Below are 19,885 nucleotides of genomic sequence, written 5' to 3'. Positions count from 1 at the left end.
TCGGTGCTGGCCTTCGAAAATCTCGAGCTCTTTCCTGCATTTTGGAGCTCTTTTTCTCTCGACTGCTTTTCCATCCAGCCACTTTCTCTAATCCCTAATACTCCGCTACAGAGCAGAGATTACCCGAGCAGTTCAACGCAGCCTGTTTAATACAGACTGAACAAAGTCGCCGCCTCTCAGAATCACCGACTTGCTGCGATCAATTTATCAAAATGGCCGGCATGCTTCCTATGGCCCTCTACGGCCTCGAGGTTCCCGCTGGCGATGTCGCCATCCCAGCGCGACCAGATATCCCATCGGCATACCGCATCACCATGGCTGCCATCGACCCCAGCGCTGAGCCAGAGGGAGAAGAAGGCCAGCCAGCTCGTGCGACGCTCAAGATCATCCGCCAGGCTTTGACTGAGGACTACTCGGACGACGAAGACGAGGAGGACTTCAACATTGAGGAGCTCGAGCGCATGCTGGGCGAGCAAGGCGACTCTGATGAGGACAGCGACGAGGAGGAAGCCAACGGCGGTCCAAGCGATCCTGCGAAGAGCAAGGCTGCTCGCAAGGCCGCTGCTCAAAAGGCCATCGAACAGCTCATCGCTGAGCAAGACGACGATGACATGGATGTGGATGAGAAGCCAAATGGTGTCAATGGCAAGAAGTCTGCCAAGGCTTTGGGCAAGCGTCCAGCTACTGACGACGAGGACTCGGACGACGAGGAGATTGACAGCGATGATGAGGAGGAGTATGAGGAGTTTGTCATCTGCACTCTCGATCCTGAGAAGGTATGTCTATTACAAGTTCAGTACCATGACTTCGACTAACCATTCGTTCAGCACTACCAGCAACCTCTCGACATCACTGTTGGTGAGAATGAGCGTGTTCTGTTCAAGGTCTCCGGAACGCACTCTATCTTCCTGACTGGCAACTACGTCCAACCAGCTGACGAGCACAGCCACGAGCACGGCATGTACGACCCAGACAGTGATGAGGAGGACGAGTACGACCTTGAGCCAGACAGTGATGAACTTGACGAGTATGACGAGGAGGATGAGCTGGATGATATGGAGGATCCACGCATTACAGAGCTCGACGACGAAGATGAGGCGCCGGCTCTCATTGAGGCTAAGCCATCAAAGGCCGACAAGAAGGGCAAGAACAAGCGTCCGGCTGAGGATGAGACCGCAGACGGCTCAACCATTGATGAGCTGATCGCAAACGCTGCCAAGAAGGAGGGCGCGAACGGCGAGAAGCTGAGCAAGAAGCAATTGAAGAAGCTCAAGAAGAACGACGGAACCGCCGTTCCAGCCGACGAGGTCGCAAAGAAGGAGGCAGAGGCTCCAGGCTCCACCAAGTCTGACAAGAAGGTCTCTTTCGCCAAGGAGCTCGAGCAAGGCCCAACTCCGACCAAAGACGCGAAGAAGGACAAGGCTGCCACTGGACCACGCACTGTCAACGGCGTCAAGATCGATGACCGCAAGGTCGGCTCTGGTCCCGCAGCAAAGGCCGGCGACCGCGTCGGAATGCGCTACATCGGCAAGCTCGAGAAGGATGGCAAAGTCTTCGACTCGAACAAGAAGGGCAAGCCTTTCAGCTTCAAGCTCGGCTCCGGCGAAGTCATCAAGGGCTGGGACATCGGTATCGCCGGCATGAGCGCTGGCGGTGAACGCCGTATCACTATTCCTGCCCACCTTGCCTACGGCAGCCGTGGAGCTCCTCCTTCAATCCCAGGCAACGCAACTCTCGTTTTCGATGTTAAGCTCCTCGAGATCAACAAGAAGTAAATCGTTTCTCTGGAATCTAATCGACTGTACGAGTGTGAGAGAAAGAGAAGAATTGCATCATCATCATCAGCCTACTTTCCAGTTTAACCCAAGTGCTGGAGGGAAGGACGGCTGGAAAATTTGTTTGCAAAGTCTGTTCTTGATTTTCCGGGTGTTTTTGTTCGTCTTGGGCGTCTGTCTGTTAGAGAAATGAACAGAGTATGTGTGTGTACAAAAAAGCAAATGGGCGTCAAGTGCTAGCAGGCGTTCTTCTTCACTCATGTTCCGAGCTGAGGAAATGTAGGCGTAGGTAGTAAGGCCGCAATACGTTGAAAACATTTCGTTTTGATCAGCTTCGTACGAATATCTCCAAATCGCGGTGAAGACGCTTGAAGTTGTAAGAGATTCATAAAACCCGCTGCTCTAAAAGTATATCTATACAACCTCCATTCTCCTAGACCGCGTAGCAGCAGCAAGTTCATGAAAATCATGCTTTGAATCTCCCTTCAAACCCTGCTCTGGCCTTTTTCTTCCCACCACCAGGCTTCCCACCAGGTTTAACGCCCTTTTTCTTCCCAGGCTTCGAGCCCTTCTCTTCTCTTCGTTTCGCAAGATTCGCTTCACGTTTCTTCTGCTTCATCTCTTTGCCCTTGACAACAGCTTCCTTGCGCTCATTCCATTCTTGTTCGCTCTTGCCCTTTGCTTTCTCTTTACGCTTCAAAGCTTTCTTCAGCAGACTCGTATCGTCTCGTATCCGTTCGCCGTGCGCTCGCTTCTTGGCATTCAACCACATGTCCTTCTCTGCGATGTCTGCTTTCTTCGCTGGATCGAGCCCTGCGAGTCTGGCTTCTTTCTTTTGCGCTGCGAGGAGCGCAGTCTTGGGATCTTGCGGGCCCTTCTTCCTCACCGCATCCTTCAATGTGCTGAGTTCCGCGTCTGCAGCTGTGCCATCTTCGAATGCCAGCTTGGAGAACGCAAAGCTGTTCTCGGCAGGGGATCGAGGCCTGGGACTATTCCTCCCGCTGAAGATACCAGCTGCAGGGCTCCCAGAGCCTCGTAATTGTTCCTCTCGCTTTCGCGCCTCTTCCTCCTTGGCCTTTTGGCGCAGCTCCTTCTTGTGCGCTTTTCGTTGTTCTTCCTTTTTCCTTCGCTGATCAAGGAGTTCCTGTCTAGATTTTGCGGGCTTGCCATCGGCGCCATCTGCTTTGCGCTTCGCCCTCAGCTCTTCGATTCGCTTCCGTAACCGTTCTTGTAGCTCGGCTTGATCGACATTTGGGAGTTGAATTTTGGGTGAAGATGTGCCGGATGGTATTTCGGCGGCGGCTGTGGATGGATCGAATGCAGGCAGTGATATTTGCTTCGGCGCTTTGGTTTTGACTTCATGTTGAGGCTTCGCTTTCGATGTGGGATTCGATGTGGTGTCCGTTGTTGCGGATGACTTTTGCTTCGATGCAGGTTTTTCCGCCTTCTCGGCGACGGGCTGTGGGTCCACGGAGGAGGAGGATGAGGCTTCAGAAAGGTTAGTCGCAACGTCAAAAGCTGGGCTATTGACATTCGGACTTGTTGGTGTAGAAGATGCCTCTGCTTCTTCGTCCTCCTCTTCCTCCTCTTCATCCTCTGAGCCAGCAAGTCCGGAAAAGTCGACCTTGGCAAGATCCGCGGCATCATTCTCTGTGGCCTCCTCGTGGTCGTCCTCATCCTCGTCTTCGCTGTCGGCGGCGCCTCCATTTGCCTGGTCTTCCTCGGCATTGATTCCGTCCTGCTGCTTCTTCTTCGCTTCCATCTTCGCCTTCGCCTTCTCGATCTTTGCATCGATTTTGGCCTTCTTCGCCTGACGCTTCGCTTTCCGCTTCTCCGCAATCTGCTTTCGCCTCACTTCCGGATCAACGTCATCCTTTTTCTGTCGCTTATTGCCAGCTTCCGCATCGGCTTCTCTCTCTGCACCTTCCTCGTCCTCGTCGTCCAAGCCCAGCTCTCGTTTACGCTTCTTTTCGCGCTCTTTCATTATGTCTAGTGCACTTTTCTGGTTCGCTGGGTCCAGTTTCGCTTTTTTGGCCGCTCGCTTTTGCTCTTTCGTTTGCTTCTTCCTGTTCCATTGTTCGTCCGGGTTCAGTCCGTCCTCTATTTGTGCGCCATAATAGTCGCGGGCGGGTGTCAATGCCAGTAGAGACTCGAAAGCTTTGCTGTGGCTCTGGAGGCGTTCCTGCTGCTGCATTAGAAGTGCTACTAGGTTGTGCGTGAGTGCGCTTGCATACCTCGAGGCCGTCAAGCACATCATTTTGCTGCTCTTCCGCCATGGTGCTGTCTCCGTAGCAATGAACGAGTGTCGCAGGCGAATGTGCGTCTGTCAGCCTTCACCGGCGAGCTGGAGAGAATTTCGAGGTCGCTGAAACTCTATGAACCCTGCAGTGGGGTACACTAATTAAGCGAGTCGGCAAGTCGGCCTTTCGCGCTGGCAACCACGCCAACCGTCAAACCAAACATTCAATTGTGCACGCGAGCTTTTGCTCAACGCGTTACACATACCAGGAGGTCGATATTTGTGCGATACTGAGCCATTGCGTGGCCTGAGGTGGTGGAATGAGCAATTGACGCACTCGCGGCGGCAATGCTTCGGCCGCTGATTGCGTACGAAGTCTTCCACATTCGACTTGGATGCTCAGCCACGCTATAGCCACCTCATGCTTCATCATCCTAGCGACACGTCCGTGAAGTTCGCAGTTGGCTCGACTTTCACCTCTTGTACATATGGAATAGTGCACAACACTCTTACGGCCTCGAAACACCCATCTGCGCGGTTTGACAGATTCGAATGATGCTACGATAACCTGGAACGAAGCTGCCTGAACAAGCCTGATAGCGACTGCCTAGTTGGATACCCATAACGCTCTCCAACGTTCAACGACGTCTCGAGTCCTCGTTGACACGATCGCCGATAGCATGACTTACGATATGGAGACTACCATAGTAGAGGCTACTTCCCTCTCCACCGTTACCGACATTGCAGCGAATCCGCCACTGAAACTGGGATTCAAGCAAGACATACCGCATCTCCCACTCGTGCTATACATTGCACGTGTACCCGGAAGCCGCGATGTATTCCTCACGCCGATGAAGCCACGAGAAAAAGTGGTCACCGCCGAGGACGTTTCGAGCTCTTTGTACTACATACATGTCAATTCGCCAGAGGACTACGAGGAGCCACGGGGACGTCCATCATCAGTCAATACAGATGCGTCCCAATTGGTCCCAATACAAGAAGACTGCCTGAAACGCAAACCTGTGCTGCCTCGAAGATCTCCTCGAAGGCCGGCGGCGCCGCCAACTCCTCCTTACCCGCTGGACGATGGCCCGCCGCAGTTGCAACCGCGAACGCCAAGTCCTCCCAAGCATGGCCGTGTCGTCCGTAAGCCGGTAGGCAGCAGGGACCAAAGCAATGTTCATGGCCCTCTGCTCAGTCCGGGCTTACCAGTCTTACCACGTCGGCCTCTGCCATCACCACCATCTGAGGATTACTCTGAGCAGACTTCCCTGCACACTTACAACAAGCACCTTCTTCGACGAGCAGAACATAGCGATGAAAACAATCCATATTCGATGCAGTTGTCAGAGCCGTCTTCCCCGCCACTAGATCCAGCAGACCTCCCACCGGCAGGATCGTTGACACTCATTCGCCGAGATCCTGCCTCAGGCGAGCAGTGGAATGTCGCCTTCATCCACGACCCGCCGCTTCAGGAGATATCTTCTGCCGCCCTGCGTAACCCCAGCGCAGCACAAAGAACGAAACGAAGTGGAGCGCCGCTATTCCTGGATATCTCCAACCCGGCGTACACACAATTCCTGAAAGATGAACGACCGACTTCTCCACTGAGCCAAGATACCACAAGTTCGGGAAACAGCGGCGCTCCTGAAGGCGTCTTCCGTCGAAGACTCTACATGCCGGGCTCGAAGTATAGTGCACACGAGTACAGCCAGCATAGCAGATTTGGATCCGTCACAAATCTCGATCAAGACGTCTCCTCGCGACGAACAGCAAACCGGTCTTCAGTCGATATTTCCTCCATTTCATCATACGCCGATCGACGAAACAAAGGATACACCTTCACCAGTCCTTGGGACGCACGCTGCGAATTCACAACTGGTGTATCTGGCAAAAGCCTGAAATGCAAACATCATCTCCCATCAACATACGGCTCTACCATTCCAGTGGAAGTCTCCGAACTACGATTCAACCTCCCTACTGCCTCATCCAAAATCGCCAATGCGCCTCTCAGCAGCAACGGTGATAAACGAAGCTCATATATGAGCGGTCTTCATCGACGATTGCATTCTTCGAGCGAGAACGAAAACGTGGATTTCGTGTTTGACGACGATGGTAAATTGGATTTGTCGTTAGGTCAAGAAAAAGCTGGAGGTGGGTTTGGAGGGAAACAAGCCAAGTTGGGGAAATTGATCATTCAGCCTGAGGGGTATGGCATGCTGGATCTACTTGTTGCGGCGAATGTTGGGTTGTGGTGGAGGGCTTGGGGAAGATAAGGAGAGATTGTGTAGAGATGGGAGACGGGGCATGATGGCATTGTATGTTATTAGCGAAGGTAGATTGTATAATGATGTGCAGACTGTACTCGTGACGGACGGAATCAGAATACAGTTTTACATAATGGTACAGATACGGGCTCCAGAATTTACGAATCATCAGACTCGACTCGCTTTGAGCCCTGTTCCAACCTTCCTGGTGGTCACCCTAGCGAAGTTTTATGCCCTCGCGCACTGCTGCGTATTGTTACCGCCTGCATAGCTTCTCCTTTCCTTCCAGACGGCATTCTTATCATGAACATTATCTCGTGTTACTCTGGCTCGACGTAGAGCCTCCTCTTTACCAAGGTCGATCGTAATACCCTCTGTAGTCATGGAGCTCGGGAGAGCTTCTCTTCCTGAAAATCGTCATGTTTGCCGCTAGAGCTGGTTTCTCTGAATGCGAGTCATCAGGTCCTCTGCTGAAGCTGGCTTGCTGTTGTTTGGGATGGGCTGCTGAGAATGCTGTTTGGGGTCGACCATGGGCCTGAGCTTGTGAGAATACACGCGGAGGATTTCCGGGCTGCGCTTTGCCATAAACTTGCTGCTGGTTTCCATCACCGGGCAGCTCTTTTGGAGTGGAGTCGCGGCAGAGAGGACATCCTAGCTATGACGCCAGTCCCCGTTCCGCGCAATATGGTCTGAGTCCCAGCGAGTAGAGTTTCTCACTTGTAGCAGAGGTATTGCTGTCCCGCCATCGTTATGATCAGCGGAGATTTCGAAACAACCATCGGCCCACGTAAAAGTAGAGCGAACTGCGCACTTCAGTCGGCGCTGTTAGGTGTGGAAGCATTGTGCACCCAGATGGCGATTTCTGCGAGCTCTGGATCTCCTGATGCGACAATAGGCGATAGCTCTTCAGTAAGCTGATGTCGAATACTCTTTGCCCACCAGTGGCCTTCGAGGACTCGATACGTGGTACTATACAACAGCAAAATGGCACATGCCAGGGGATCTTGCTGGTGAACCAAGTCCCAAAACACCTGTGGCACTTCTACCACATAGGCGAGAATCCGGGAGTTCTCTGGCTCGCAAGATTGGAAGAGGATTTCCAATTTGCCAATCGCAATGAGACATCCTGTGCTAGCCTGATGCTCCATCGAAACCGTCGGACCAATAGGCACGGTTACATCCTTGACGTCTGGATCAGCTTTGACTTTAGATTTCAAAGTGGACAGAAAGGCCGCCAAAGTGGGCGAAAGAGAACCGGTCGGGGGCGCCCATTCTGGCGCTGGGAAGAGGACATCGTAGAGTTCGGGTGGCACGAGCTCTCGTGAAGCGAGTAAAATGGACCATGTTCCACGCCACAGCTGCGACAACTGTTGCAGAGTCTCGGTCATGGTAGAGGCATCCGTGGACTCCAAATCGATAGCGCGAAAGGCCAGTGCGATTATTCCCAATTGAGCTGAGCAGAAATACATGGCATGACACTGTGAAGCCTCGAGCTTGGCCACGTGTTGTCGCGTTGCTGCTATGGCCTGCGTCTGGTATCTGGCTGCATCTGCCATTCGCCATTGAGCTTCATGCGGCCGCAGATACGCGAGGTGAAGAGAAGTGATGGCAAAGACGGTGTCGAGCAGGAAACCATGCTGGAATGCTAATTTGGGGATCTCGAATTGCTGAATTTCCACTCCTTGAGGTTTCAATGCCAAACTGGCATAGGTATCGGTGCAGAATTGGTGCATCAATTCGAGCTGCTTGATGTGAGCTTGAGGTGACTGAGTCGGTCCATTGGCATATCCTGTCCCATTGGCGTCCGGAGAAGAGGCGACGCTGGGCTCTGGGTTTCTGTAAGAGCAAGGCTCTTGCCGTCGTCTGCAATTGCCGCAGGCTGGGTGTTTTTCGTCACACTATTAAGTGGTTTGAAGTCAGCGAAGACCCCGGCCAGAATTGAGGTCGTGTGTTACCTTGACCCTCCGCGCCTTGCATTGGCTGCAGCCCATGCGGCTTTTCACATGCGACTTCCTCTCGCCCATTGTTCAGCCTCGTAGATGTGCAGCCGCGAAGTCGCTGGTCGCCGTCCCATCCCCGCGCCGGCGCAAGATGAGGCAGTGGTGATGGAGGTGGGAAATTCCAGCCAGCACTTCACAGAGGTGAAAACCTGGTCGATTGAACCGAAAGTCTGCAGAGGCCAGAACCTAAGGTGCTCCTTGTCGGCCGCGTGGGTCGAAGGATTGCAGAGCCTGGGTGTTCCTGTAAACTGTGCTGAGACGGGCGAGGAAGGCAGAAAATCCCGCCGCCTCCGCCGGACTCACCGGGTTCTGCCTCGACAACACCTACCTGCTCCTCCCAGGCTACAACACAACCAGCGCACGATCATCATTCTAGCCGGGTTCCCACCAGATCTTCGTCGCGGGCCGTGCGGTGCCACAGTGAAGCAAAATCCCATAAGAGCAGATGCATAACCGCTCCCGGCACGACTTAACTTCCGGGCTGAGCTCTCGTGCTTCACAATGCGGAGCCAGTCCGCGGAGTTACCCACAATACACTGTGCAGCAAACTACGTGCAACAGTTCGGTCGCATCCAAGCCAGGACTTCAAATGAGGCACACAAAGCCTTCTCATATGGCAAACAAGTTGCACTATGTTATTCTATGATGACCACCACAGCAGAAGAACCTCGGAAAATGGATGATTCCGCGGAATCACCACTGACCGCGGAACTTCTACATATCGAGGCGAAGCAAGATATAAGTCTACAATATTCACGCAGCCATCTGGTTGCCAGCCATATTGCCACTGCCAGACACTTGTGCGAAGGCCCGGCAACGACGCTTCGATCAAGATGGACCTTGTTTTTCGCTTAGCGGTGATCGTGCCCGTTATCCTCATACTACGTGTACTCACCAAACTTGTTCGCGCCATCTTTGATCCATTGCGGACAGTACCTGGTCCTTCCCTTGCGAGATTCACCAGACTGTGGGAAGTCTGGCAGGTATGTAAAGGCGACTTCGAGAAAACCAATGTCGAGCTCCACAGAAGATACGGTACGTGGACCATCAAGTGTTGTGATTGCAATTGTAATCGACCATGTCACAGGACCTATTGTCCGCCTCGCGCCAGGCCGCTACAGCGTGTGCGATCAAATCGCGTCAAAGATCATTTACGGTCCTGGCTCCGCATTCACCAAATCAAACTACTATCAGCCGTTTGGTGATCCGCATGGTGGTGTAAACCTGTTCACAGAGTCAAGTCCTCAAATCCACTCGGACGCTCGACGTAAAGTCGCGTCGTTATACAGCATGACAGCTTTGGTCTCGTGCGAACCACACGTCGATCACATGAACAGTTTTCTCTGCTCCAGATTGACCCTCTGTGCTGAGAAGGGAGAGTCAATCGACATACCGACATGGATGCAGTATTACGGCAAGTCACATTCAACATGTTACAGCTGCTCTCATGCCTGCTAATGCGTCACTCCGACAGCGTTTGATGTAATCGGCGAGATTACACTTGGCAAGCCGTTTGGCATGATGGAACGTGGCTATGATTCGATGGGAATACTGAAAGGAATTGATACAATGCTTACTTACGCTTCAGCGATTGGCCTTGTGCCAAAGCTAAATCTTTGGATTCACGCCCTCAATCACCGTCTGAGCAGGCCAAGTCCAGCAAAAGGATTGAATGATTTTGCTGCTCAATGCATCGGGGATCGGAAGCACGGCAGAACTCAGTCTGATCGAGACGATTTCTTGACCAAACTTATGAGACTTCGTGATTCTGGTTCGATCAGTGACGCGTATCAAGAAAGTACCGTCGGTCAGTGAGCAATTGGTTCTTCAGGAAGTGCGGGTCAATCTGACGTACTGTTTCTACCCAGCTTCCAACATCACAGCAGGCTCTGATACCACAGCCAGTAAGCAGCAACGCCCTGCCGACATCAGGTCTCATGAATACAGGAATTAACTTTGACATAGTAACTTTATCATGTATCATTTACAGTCTGCTCTGGAACCCCGCATGCGCACAAGAGCTTCGCAACGAAATCGACACGTTCGCTCGCGAAGGTAGAATCTCAAATCCAGTGACCTTCAAAGAGGCCCAAAACATGCCATACCTACAAGCTGTGATCAAAGAAGCACTTCGTATCCATCCCGCAACGGGCCAAATATTGGCCAGGATTGTACCCGCCTCTGGTGCTGAGCTTTGCGGCTACCATGTTCCTGCAGGTACCTGCGTTGGAATAAATGCCTGGGCATTGCATCGTGATACCAGTATCTGGGGACCAGACGCAGACACTTTTCGCCCCGAGCGCTGGCTCGAAGAAGGCGCTTCTGTCTTGGAGAGGAGTTTCATGCCTTTTGGGCTAGGCTCGCGAACCTGTATCGGCAAGAACATCAGTCTGCTTGAAGTCGCAAAGGTTATTCCTCAGATTTATAGGAACTTTGAGATTCATCATGTGAATCCTGGAAATCCTGAGGTATGGGAAACGGACAATCGATTCTTCGTGAAGCAGAAATTCCAGTGCGGAATTGTGCAGAGGACAGGGTTGGATTTTTAGGAATTCATAATACCCAGTGCCCCCAAGGAGAGTTCGTCACATCCTATCCGGTGTTGACATTCCTGTTTGAGCTTTTGGCTGAACTGCATCGCGCCGAGTGCCTGAGGCTTCCCACCAATTGAGTAGCAAACACGCCTGCATCGAAACACCTGCAACTTTTGACTGACCTGGATTCACAAACACCGCACGTTCAGCATGTCGCCCACCGAAGAAGAGTTAGAAGAGGAACGACGGTTCTTCCACTCAGGCTGGCGGGATGAAGAGGAGAGAATTGATGTCTACGCCCTCTTTGTGCTGGAGGATGTGCCTGTCGCCGTAAGTCGATACTCGAGCCGTGTCGCGTTCGCCCAAACTGAACGCAAAATCTTAGGAAATCGAAGACGTCCTGAGACGATCTGAGAACGGCAACGATGGATGTCAGAGCCTCTGGCTAGCCGACGACTACAACAGCTTACCGGACTTCCACTTCCCTGGAATGCGTTCGCCAGAAGGGACGAAGCCTCCACTCGACCCAAAATGGCAATCTCCGTTTCGAGGAAAAACAGCGGCCGACGCTGCCGAGTTTTTACGCCGCGTGCCCAAGCCGAGAAAGCCGCTGTGCAAGACGTACTTCGCTATCCTCTCGAGAACGCTATACGAAGAGCAAGGCCATCTTCTGGTATGCAAGGTACTTGAGGATGGTCAAGTGCAGTCGATCCCCTGCCCAGTTGCGGTTGTCGGCATCTGGTTCGATGGTGGTAACCGTGACGAGTGGGGTCATTGTTTGGAAAGGTGGGAAGAGGATGGATTGGCCTTGATGTAGTGACACGGTGGGTCAGACCGACTCGGACATGCTAGTAATGGACGAAAGGCGTTCGCTCTTCACCACCGAAGTCGATGCTGAGTGGGACGAAGGGCACGAGTGCTCTTCAGATAGACTGCCTATGGCGATTGCAAGCGGCCGGCACACAGCACTGGTGTCGATATGTTTCGCACGACCTGCCGGACCGGTGGACATCGTTTGTATAACTAAGGTTCTTGCCGCTTCGGCCGTGCAGAATTAGTGGATGATCAGCAATGCACATGAAGCCTCGGAAAAGATCGTGCGGCATACTCTAAGGACGATCCATCCAACCTGTTGAAGCATACTCAGCGACGACTGAAGACGAGCGAGAAGAGGAGGATGGCGGAACCTCCGGGAGACGGAGAGTATATCACCGTGCGCCCAAAACGAGTAGCATCGCACGGCACCATCAACTACCGGAGCCTGCATCGAGGCACGCACACCCTGAATGCGACAAAGTCTGGGGCAGCGGGAGAAAAGAGCTTGGACGTAGTAGAAGAGGGCAGGGATAGTATACAACAAACGACGGCGGCGGCTGGTGACAATACACCACAGAGACAAATGCTAGCACAGATGAAGCAAGCGGAAGAGCGAGCAAAACAAGCGGAAGAGCGAGCAAAACAGGCAGAAGAACGAGCCAAGCAGGCGGAAGGGCGAACCAAGGAGGCAGAAAAGCGAGCGGAACAGGCAGGAAAACGAGCAGCACAGGCGGAAGAGAAATTGAAACAGCTGGAGGAAATAGTCGCGAAGGTACCAACAATCGAACAAATTACAACTATAATACAAGAGCAAGTAGCAGTGAGCATTCAGCAGCAAGTAGCAGCGAGCATTCAGGAACAACTGGCTAACGTAGCCGTACCTACTAATGGAAGTCGCTCGTATGCGGAAGTAGCCCGCACACCCCCAGACAGTCAACCTAGCAACATCCGCAGTCTCACGATGAGCACAACTCCATCAGCTTTTACAAACTCCCTCTACTGCACGATCGACATCTCGAGAGCCGACGAGGCCGAGAAAGCGAGGACCCACCCCGGCGCGGTCAGGGAGTGTATAGAGAGAGAGATGCGAGGAGTCGAAGGACAAGAACGGTGGCGCTGTGTGGCAGTTACCAAGGACCCACGCAACGCCGACCGAATCCGCGTAGCTTGCAGAAGTGAGGGCGAGTTGGCACAGGTTAAAGAGGCGATGTTGAAGACCGCAGCCGCGACACCGGGAAGCCGCGTGCTACGGGACCAGCTCCACCCAATCAAGGTCGACAATGCTAACCGCACGGCCGTGATCACCGAGACGGGGGACCTCCGACCGGGAGTGATTGAGATGCTAGAAAAGGAGAACGAGACCAAAATCGCCAAGATTGTATGGATCAGCCGAAAAGAAAGTATGAAGGCATATGGGTCGATGATAGTCTACCTAACCCGAGGCAACGACGCAGCACGCCTGTTACAAGAACAGTACTTCCACGTAGCAGGAGAATCGGCATACACCCGGGTTTGTGAACCGCGCCGACGACCAATGCAGTGCTATAGGTGCCAGGAGATAGGCCACATCGCACATACGTGCAACAAACCACAGAGGTGTGCTAAGTGCGCGCAAGAAGGTCACCGCCACACCGAATGCGACTCCGAGGGTTTGGTTCCAAAGTGCATCCCATGTGGTGGACCCCACGAATCGTACAGCAAGAACTGTCGAATACTGTATCCTCCTCCTGTCGCTAATGCCTAGCCCCTTGAAGGTCCTTTCACTAAATGTCGGCAAGCGGCGAGTGGTGCAACATAGCGTAATGAATGATACAGACCTCGAGGACTTCGGAGTCATCGCATTATCGGAACCTTGCTCGTTTGTGAGAGAGGGCAAGGTGTTGACCGCGCCGCTAGGCCATCCACACTGGACCAAGATGATACCTACGGAAACGCGCGAAGGCAGACGGGTAATTGGAAGTATGCTCTGGATCCGGAAGGGGATAGAGAGTGAGCCAGTCCCGGTGCCCTCTCCCGATATTACCGCAGCGCTGCTGCATCTACCCGATCGGTCGGTGTTCATCGCATCGGTCTACGTGGTGCCAGCCAACCCGCAAGCACTCGCGGAGACGATACAGCTCCTGCGGCAAAGCGTGGACACTGCAAGGAGACGGGTAACGAGGGAAAGAATGGATATACTTCTAACTGGCGACTTCAACCAACATGACCAGCTATGGGGTGGGGACGACATCTCACCTGCCCGACAAGGAGAGGCAGACGGACTCGTGGACTTTATGAACGACTCTGCGCTACGCAGTCTCCTACCGAGGGGTACCAAGACGTGGCAGAATGGCAAGCACGAAAGCACCATCGATCTGGTGCTCGCCTCCGAGGAACTGGCCGCCGCGCTCGTCCGGTGTAGGATTTATGGGACAGAGCACGGATCGGACCACCACGCGATCGAGACCACCATTAATGTCGACATGCCAGAGCATATAGTCCAGCCACGACTGCTACTCAAGAATGCACCCTGGAAGGAGATTTGTGCGAAGATTACTAGTACACTCCAGCCATTGGCCGTAAACATATACGGGCATGTACTAGTGGATGTACAGACGCAGGCCGACCAACTCATGAGTGCGGTACTTGCAGCAGTCCACGCACTTACTCCTGTCGCGAAACCGTCGCCGTATGCTAAAAGGTGGTGGACACACGACCTTACTAAGCTTCGTCAGATCTATACCCGTTGGAGGAACAGGGCAAGGAGCTATCGCAGGGCGGGCACCTATAGCGAACAACTCGAGAAACAGACACGGATCGCTTCTAAGGAATACCATGATGCCGTCCGTCAGCAGCAGAGGAGGCATTGGGAAGAATTCTTGGACGACACTAACAACATCTGGCAGGCGGCGAAGTATATGAAGGCCGATACCAGCCTAGGCTCCTCCCAGATCCCGCCCCTTACGAGGAGGGATGGGTCGATTACAAGTGGTAAGGGAGAGCAGGCGACCGAGTTGCTATCAACATTCTTTCCACCCCTTCCGCCCGTGATCGAGGACGAAGGGCAGCGAAAGCAGAGGAGGCCAGTCCATATGCCTCCGCTCACTATGGACGAAGTTGAACGGAGCGTGTTCGCAGCGCAGTCGTGGAAAGCAGCAGGAGAGGATGGGCTGCCGGCGGTAGTGTGGAAACGGGTATGGCCGGCCGTAAAGGAGAGGGTTCTAACACTCTTTCGAACGTCGCTAAGGGAGGGTATACTGCCGGCCCAATGGAAGACAGCCAAAATCATTCCACTAAAGAAACCTAACAAGAGCGACTATACAGCTGCGAAGGCATGGCGACCTATTTCGTTGCTCGCTACGCTTGGCAAAGCGCTTGAAGCAGTAGTAGCTGAAAGGATATCACATGCGGTCGAAACCGCAGGCCTCCTACCAACAAACCACTTCGGAGCTCGGAAGAGACGATCGGCAGTACAGGCGATCCTCCTGTTGCAGGAACACATCTACAAGGCATGGCGTAACAGGAGGGTGCTCAGCCTGATCAGCTTCGACGTGAAAGGTGCATATAATGGAGTGTGTAAGGAAAGACTACTGCAGCGACTCCAAGCAAGGGGCATCCCCGCAACGCTAGTCAAATGGATCGATTCCTTCTGCTCGGACCGGTCGGCTACAATCGTAGTTAATGGCCAGGCATCGGAGCGACAAGCGCTACAGCAAGCAGGATTGCCGCAGGGGTCGCCACTATCACCAGTCCTGTTCCTCTTTTTTAATGCGGACCTCGTCCAGCGCAAGATCGATAGCAATGGCGGTGCTATAGCATTTGTCGACGACTACACAGCGTGGGTCACAGGCCCCTCTGCAGAGGCAAACCAAGGCAGGATCCAGGCGGTTGTCGACCAAGCGATAGAGTGGGAACAAAGAAGCGGTGCCACCTTTGAAGGCGACAAGACAGCCTTTATCCACTTTACGCGAATACCGTGCCGAAGTAGCGTCCGACCAGTTCTGGTCAAGGGACAAGAGGTGGAGCCGGTGACCAGCACAAAGATCCTAGGAGTGGTCGTGGACTCGGAACTTCGATTCCAACAGCATATCGCACGAGCGGCCACTGCAGGTCTTACTGCTGCAATGGCACTGAAACGACTGCGAGGGCTGTCACCATCTACCGCCCGCAGGCTGTTCGAAACAATGGTGGCGCCAGTAGTCGACTACGCATCGCCGGTGTGGATGTACAAGTGTAAAGGGCGACTTGCGGCTGCAGTAAATCGAGTACAAAGAATCGGAGCACAGGCAGTCACGGGCTGCTTCCGCACAGTAGCAAGAGAAGTGGCCGAAGCAGAGGCAAGCATGCGCACAGTCCAGCAACGACACGCAGCCAAAGCCGCGAGCACATGGGTCGATATCCTCTCGCTGCCTACGACCAATCCGCTGTCGAAACTCAGGGTTATACCGACCCGGAGGTTCCGCTCCCCGCTGCAACAGATGTCAACTACCTACAAGGTATCGACAAGAGGTATGGAGAGCATCGCGCCATACACAGTAGCACCGTGGCACCGGCGACTAGCAGCAGATGCGAAGGAAACGACAGAGGAAGCGGTGAACGCTGCCAAACAGAGCGCAGGTATCTGTGTCGCAACAAGCTCCTCGGCGAGGAACAACATTGTCGGCGCAGGAGTCGCAATACAAGACACCGAACGGGGAGAGCCCCCATCCACCGTCGTCTCGACTACAGTATCAGCAAGGACGGAGCACAACCCGTACACGGCGGCCTTGATAGCGTTGGCAGAAGGCCTTGCACAAATACCCCTATCTACCGTCTCGCGGAATATATATCTCTTCTCAGACAACCGAGCAGCACTACAGGCAGTATGCCGGCCTAGACAGCAGTCGGGACAGGAAACCATACAACAAATCTATAAGAGCGCGTGGGCCCTGCAGGGCCACAATACTGTCCGGTTGGCGTGGTGTCCCACTCCAGAGTTTGAGCTTGGCCAAAAAGCAAAAGAGGCGGCGAAAGCTGCAACGGAGCCAGGTCAAATACCACAGTCGACCCGGCCAGCAGCTAGATCGACTGCTATTAGCCACTTGAAAGCAGAAACGAGGAAAAGACGGCAGCCGATCGAAGGCGTAGGAAAGCATATACGACGAATCGACACCGCGATACCTGGTCCACATACACGGATGGTATACGATCGCCTCGGAAGCAAACAAGCGAGCGTGTTGGCACAGCTCCGGACCGGAATGTCACGACTGAATGGTTACCTTCACCGGATAGGAGCTGCAGAATCAGACCTGTGCGCATGCACGCAAGCAACTGAAACCGTCGAGCATTTCTTATTCCGGTGCCGTCTGTGGGATGATCTCCGACTACAGATGCTACAACATACAGACACTATGAGGGGCAACCTCTCCTTTTTTCTCGGAGGAAAGGCAGCATCAGACAACGAGAAGTGGAAACCGGCAATAGACGCAGTCCTGGCGACGATCCAGTTCGCTATGGCTACAGGCCGTCTCGAGAGCTCATCGTACCAACCTTCCCCTAGCCAGGTGACGGCCAACCGAGACACATAGAGGACACAACGCCACCAACCTTACACCTACTACTACTAACCGTTTCCCCCAACGCACCCTCGTACTATTAACAAGACACGCTTCACTCGCTGAAGATGGGACAGTGAACACTTGGAGGAGCGACTTCAAGAGAGCTTGTGCACACTAACCTAGTACGAGTTTCCGGCAACATAGGACAGAAGGAGCAGGAGAACTGAGATAGGACAAACCGAATGGGCTATTTGGAGTTCAGGAAAATTTCCGGAAGCAATGTGATGACGTAATATCCGTAGTGTGCCCTTTAGGTGCTTAGCGCCGGGCGGAATAAACTCCATCCATCCATCCATACATGAAGCCTCGGCGCTCGCCTCGACTCACCCTCTACAGCCAGTACGAGTAAAATGACGACGAATCTCGAACTCATTCTGAACAGACATGTCTAGGACACAATGCTCAACAAGGGCAAGAAACCCAATCGGGCTCAACTTCACGTTCGGGTCTCCCGAAGACATCGGTTCTGCGACTTTTGTCTGGTTGCACTGGCTGACAGGAGCGCAGTCGCGTACCCACAAGTGGGTGTTCTTCCACGTTTGTTCAAGTAGGAAATTAATATGCGCTTCATCTGGTCTTGGGGTACAGTCATACCTGCTGGCATGATGGCAGTACTGTGTTCTGCCTGCTGTTGGATATGCCATCTCGAAGGGTCGACCAAACAAATTCTCCCAATACAACATCCAATCATCATCTGATGCGTAACTTATCCCGCCACATCCTCCACCTGTACCGCAGCACGCTTCGCTTCCAGCTCCTCTGATCGTTCCAGCAGTTCGGATGGAATGTTTCGAGACTTGGTGCCCGGAACAAACCAGCTGGTAGAGCTGAACAGGTAGTTCATCTCCTCGAGGGGCCGGCGAGCGGTCTCCGGAAGGAAGGCCCAGAAGAAAATGGCGTTGGTGACGTTGCAAATAACGAAGAGCAAGAAGTATCGCCAGCCTTGCGATTCGATGGCAGGGGCTGTGATCTGGCCGATCATGGTGTTGAAAGCGAACGAGACCATGACTCCGATGGAAACACCCTTGGATCTGGTGCGAGTGTCGAACACTTCTGATGGGATGACCCATGAGAGAGAGCCGCAGGTGAAAGAGAATGCGAATTGAAACACCCAGTTGAAGACGATGAAGAGCCAGAGAAGGGCATTCTGGGTGCCTTCGTTCACAGAGAAAAAGCGTGCAATGGTGGCGGCGATGACGATGAAGCATAGCGAGCAGACCAGGTTTCCAATGATCATAGGCCAGCGGCGACCGATCCTGTCGATGAACAGAATGGTGCACAGTTGCGCAACAACCGAAACTGCGTATCCGATGCCCTGATACTTCAGCGCATCGTTTGTACCGACATTTAAGGCGGCATAAATGTCTGGCGCAAAATACTGCACAGCACTGACGCCTGTCATCTGCACTGATGCTTGAATTGCGGTTACCAAGATCAGACGTCGAAGACTGGACTTGTTGGTCAAAAGTTCCTTGTAGCCAGAAACCGCATTTCGACGTTCGTCCTGAATTTGTTCCGTGATTTGCTGAAATTCTGCCTGTACAAAAGCGTCGTTGGTGTCACCACGAGAATGAAGTCGGGCCAAGGTTGCAAGTGCTTCTTCGGACTTGTCGTGGTCCATGAGCCAGCTTTGGGTAGTGTCAGTATCAGCTAACATGCTACACAGGTTGATACACTGACCGTGGAGATTCGGGAAAGAGTAGGATCAACAGAGCAAGAATTCCTGCAGGAACCATCTGTATTCCCAGTGGAATGCGCCACACATTGTTATCGAACTCCCCGAGGTTTTTGTTGGTCCCGTAAGTGCAGTACACTGGAAGCGATGTTAGCAGGATCCTGTTCGCCCGTATTCCGATCATCATCACCTGCGACAATGGCTCCATTCCCAATCATGAACTGCTGCAGACCCGTCAAACGTCCACGGGTCGTAGGATGTGATATCTCTGCCTGGTAGAGAGGAACGATCATCACCAAGAACCCGACACCGATCCCCGCAATAGCTCGTCCGGAGTAGAGAAAGCCCAAATTCTGTGCACCGGTCTGCAGCGCGCTGCCGAGGATGAAGATAACAGCACCGATCATGATGGTAAGTCGTCGACCAAAGTAGTCTCCGCTCGGTCCAGCGAAGGCAGCGCCGAAGAATGCGCCGCCAGTGAATACCGACACGACAGCACCACTATGAGCAGTGCTTAGCTGAGTCCTGTTTCGTGCGAGACTTCGCGGTGTATGTGCAGCTCACATTTCATTTTTGGTAGGCTCATTGAAATAATTCTTGAATGAGTCGGCCGCTACCACTCCTCCAATGACGCCGAGATCATAGCTATGGTCAAGGAATCAGTAACATGGACGACGTTGCGAATTCCGATATTGCTGTACCCGAAGAGAACTGATCCCAACGATGCGAACAGCCCGACTAGGAGCTGGTCGTAAGTCAGCTATTGTCTCTCGTGGTCCGTTGCTGATGGTGGATACAAACCTGATAAAGCTTTGGATTCATCCTCAATGTCTCCACTGTGCCTGAATCGGCTGACAGTAATAGATCATGTACACCTCAGACCGAACCAAGTCGATGAAGTGTCAAATATAACACTCGTCTGGAACTCGCCGTAACAGAGGCCGAATGTCAGTAGGCTCGTGGCGTGCCTTGTCCGGCTCTCCGCACGTGGCGTTCGCGCGTA

At 53.2% G+C, this 19,885-nt stretch overlaps 7 protein-coding genes across 7 annotated transcripts; 4 read left to right on the top strand and 3 right to left on the bottom strand.

The window, feature by feature from the left end:
* Positions 1-212: 212 nt before the first annotated feature.
* Positions 213-1,775, top strand: CKM354_001155400 (peptidylprolyl isomerase FPR3; the record flags this gene model as incomplete). The annotated part of the gene is made up of 2 exons (XM_044807048.1): positions 213-776; positions 828-1,775. 2 exons carry the CDS (start codon positions 213-215, stop codon positions 1,773-1,775), a joined length of 1,512 nt encoding a protein of 503 aa, XP_044662983.1.
* A 466-nt stretch (positions 1,776-2,241) lies between these two features.
* Positions 2,242-4,051, bottom strand: CKM354_001155300 (ribosome biosynthesis protein RRP14; the record flags this gene model as incomplete). The annotated part of the gene is made up of 2 exons (XM_044807047.1): positions 2,242-3,957; positions 4,010-4,051. 2 exons carry the CDS (start codon positions 4,049-4,051, stop codon positions 2,242-2,244), a joined length of 1,758 nt encoding a protein of 585 aa, XP_044662982.1.
* Positions 4,052-4,694: 643 nt separating this feature from the next.
* CKM354_001155200 (uncharacterized protein) lies at positions 4,695-6,290 on the top strand (the record flags this gene model as incomplete). The annotated part of the gene is made up of 1 exon (XM_044807046.1): positions 4,695-6,290. The coding sequence occupies one exon, from the start codon at positions 4,695-4,697 to the stop codon at positions 6,288-6,290; it is 1,596 nt and encodes a 531-aa protein (XP_044662981.1).
* Positions 6,291-7,093: 803 nt separating this feature from the next.
* On the bottom strand, positions 7,094-8,305 carry CKM354_001155100 (uncharacterized protein; the record flags this gene model as incomplete). Its single annotated transcript, XM_044807045.1, has 2 exons — positions 7,094-8,179; positions 8,237-8,305. The coding sequence occupies 2 exons, from the start codon at positions 8,303-8,305 to the stop codon at positions 7,094-7,096; spliced, it is 1,155 nt and encodes a 384-aa protein (XP_044662980.1).
* An 809-nt stretch (positions 8,306-9,114) lies between these two features.
* On the top strand, positions 9,115-10,830 carry CKM354_001155000 (uncharacterized protein; the record flags this gene model as incomplete). Its single annotated transcript, XM_044807044.1, has 5 exons — positions 9,115-9,316; positions 9,369-9,695; positions 9,756-10,088; positions 10,150-10,185; positions 10,247-10,830. 5 exons carry the CDS (start codon positions 9,115-9,117, stop codon positions 10,828-10,830), a joined length of 1,482 nt encoding a protein of 493 aa, XP_044662979.1.
* A 195-nt stretch (positions 10,831-11,025) lies between these two features.
* Positions 11,026-11,632, top strand: CKM354_001154900 (uncharacterized protein; the record flags this gene model as incomplete). Its single annotated transcript, XM_044807043.1, has 2 exons — positions 11,026-11,145; positions 11,201-11,632. The coding sequence occupies 2 exons, from the start codon at positions 11,026-11,028 to the stop codon at positions 11,630-11,632; spliced, it is 552 nt and encodes a 183-aa protein (XP_044662978.1).
* Positions 11,633-17,913: 6,281 nt separating this feature from the next.
* On the bottom strand, positions 17,914-19,704 carry CKM354_001154800 (uncharacterized protein; the record flags this gene model as incomplete). Its single annotated transcript, XM_044807042.1, has 6 exons — positions 17,914-18,835; positions 18,888-19,020; positions 19,073-19,383; positions 19,447-19,527; positions 19,584-19,627; positions 19,684-19,704. 6 exons carry the CDS (start codon positions 19,702-19,704, stop codon positions 17,914-17,916), a joined length of 1,512 nt encoding a protein of 503 aa, XP_044662977.1.
* Between the last annotated feature and the right edge of the window lie 181 nt (positions 19,705-19,885).

Source organism: Cercospora kikuchii, assembly GCF_019650295.1.
Source record: "Cercospora kikuchii DNA, contig_00008, whole genome shotgun sequence".
NCBI classification, from domain to species: Eukaryota; Fungi; Ascomycota; class Dothideomycetes; order Mycosphaerellales; family Mycosphaerellaceae; genus Cercospora; species Cercospora kikuchii.
The sequence above is the reverse complement of the archived record's forward strand: the minus strand, read 5'-3'. Positions and strand labels throughout refer to the sequence as shown.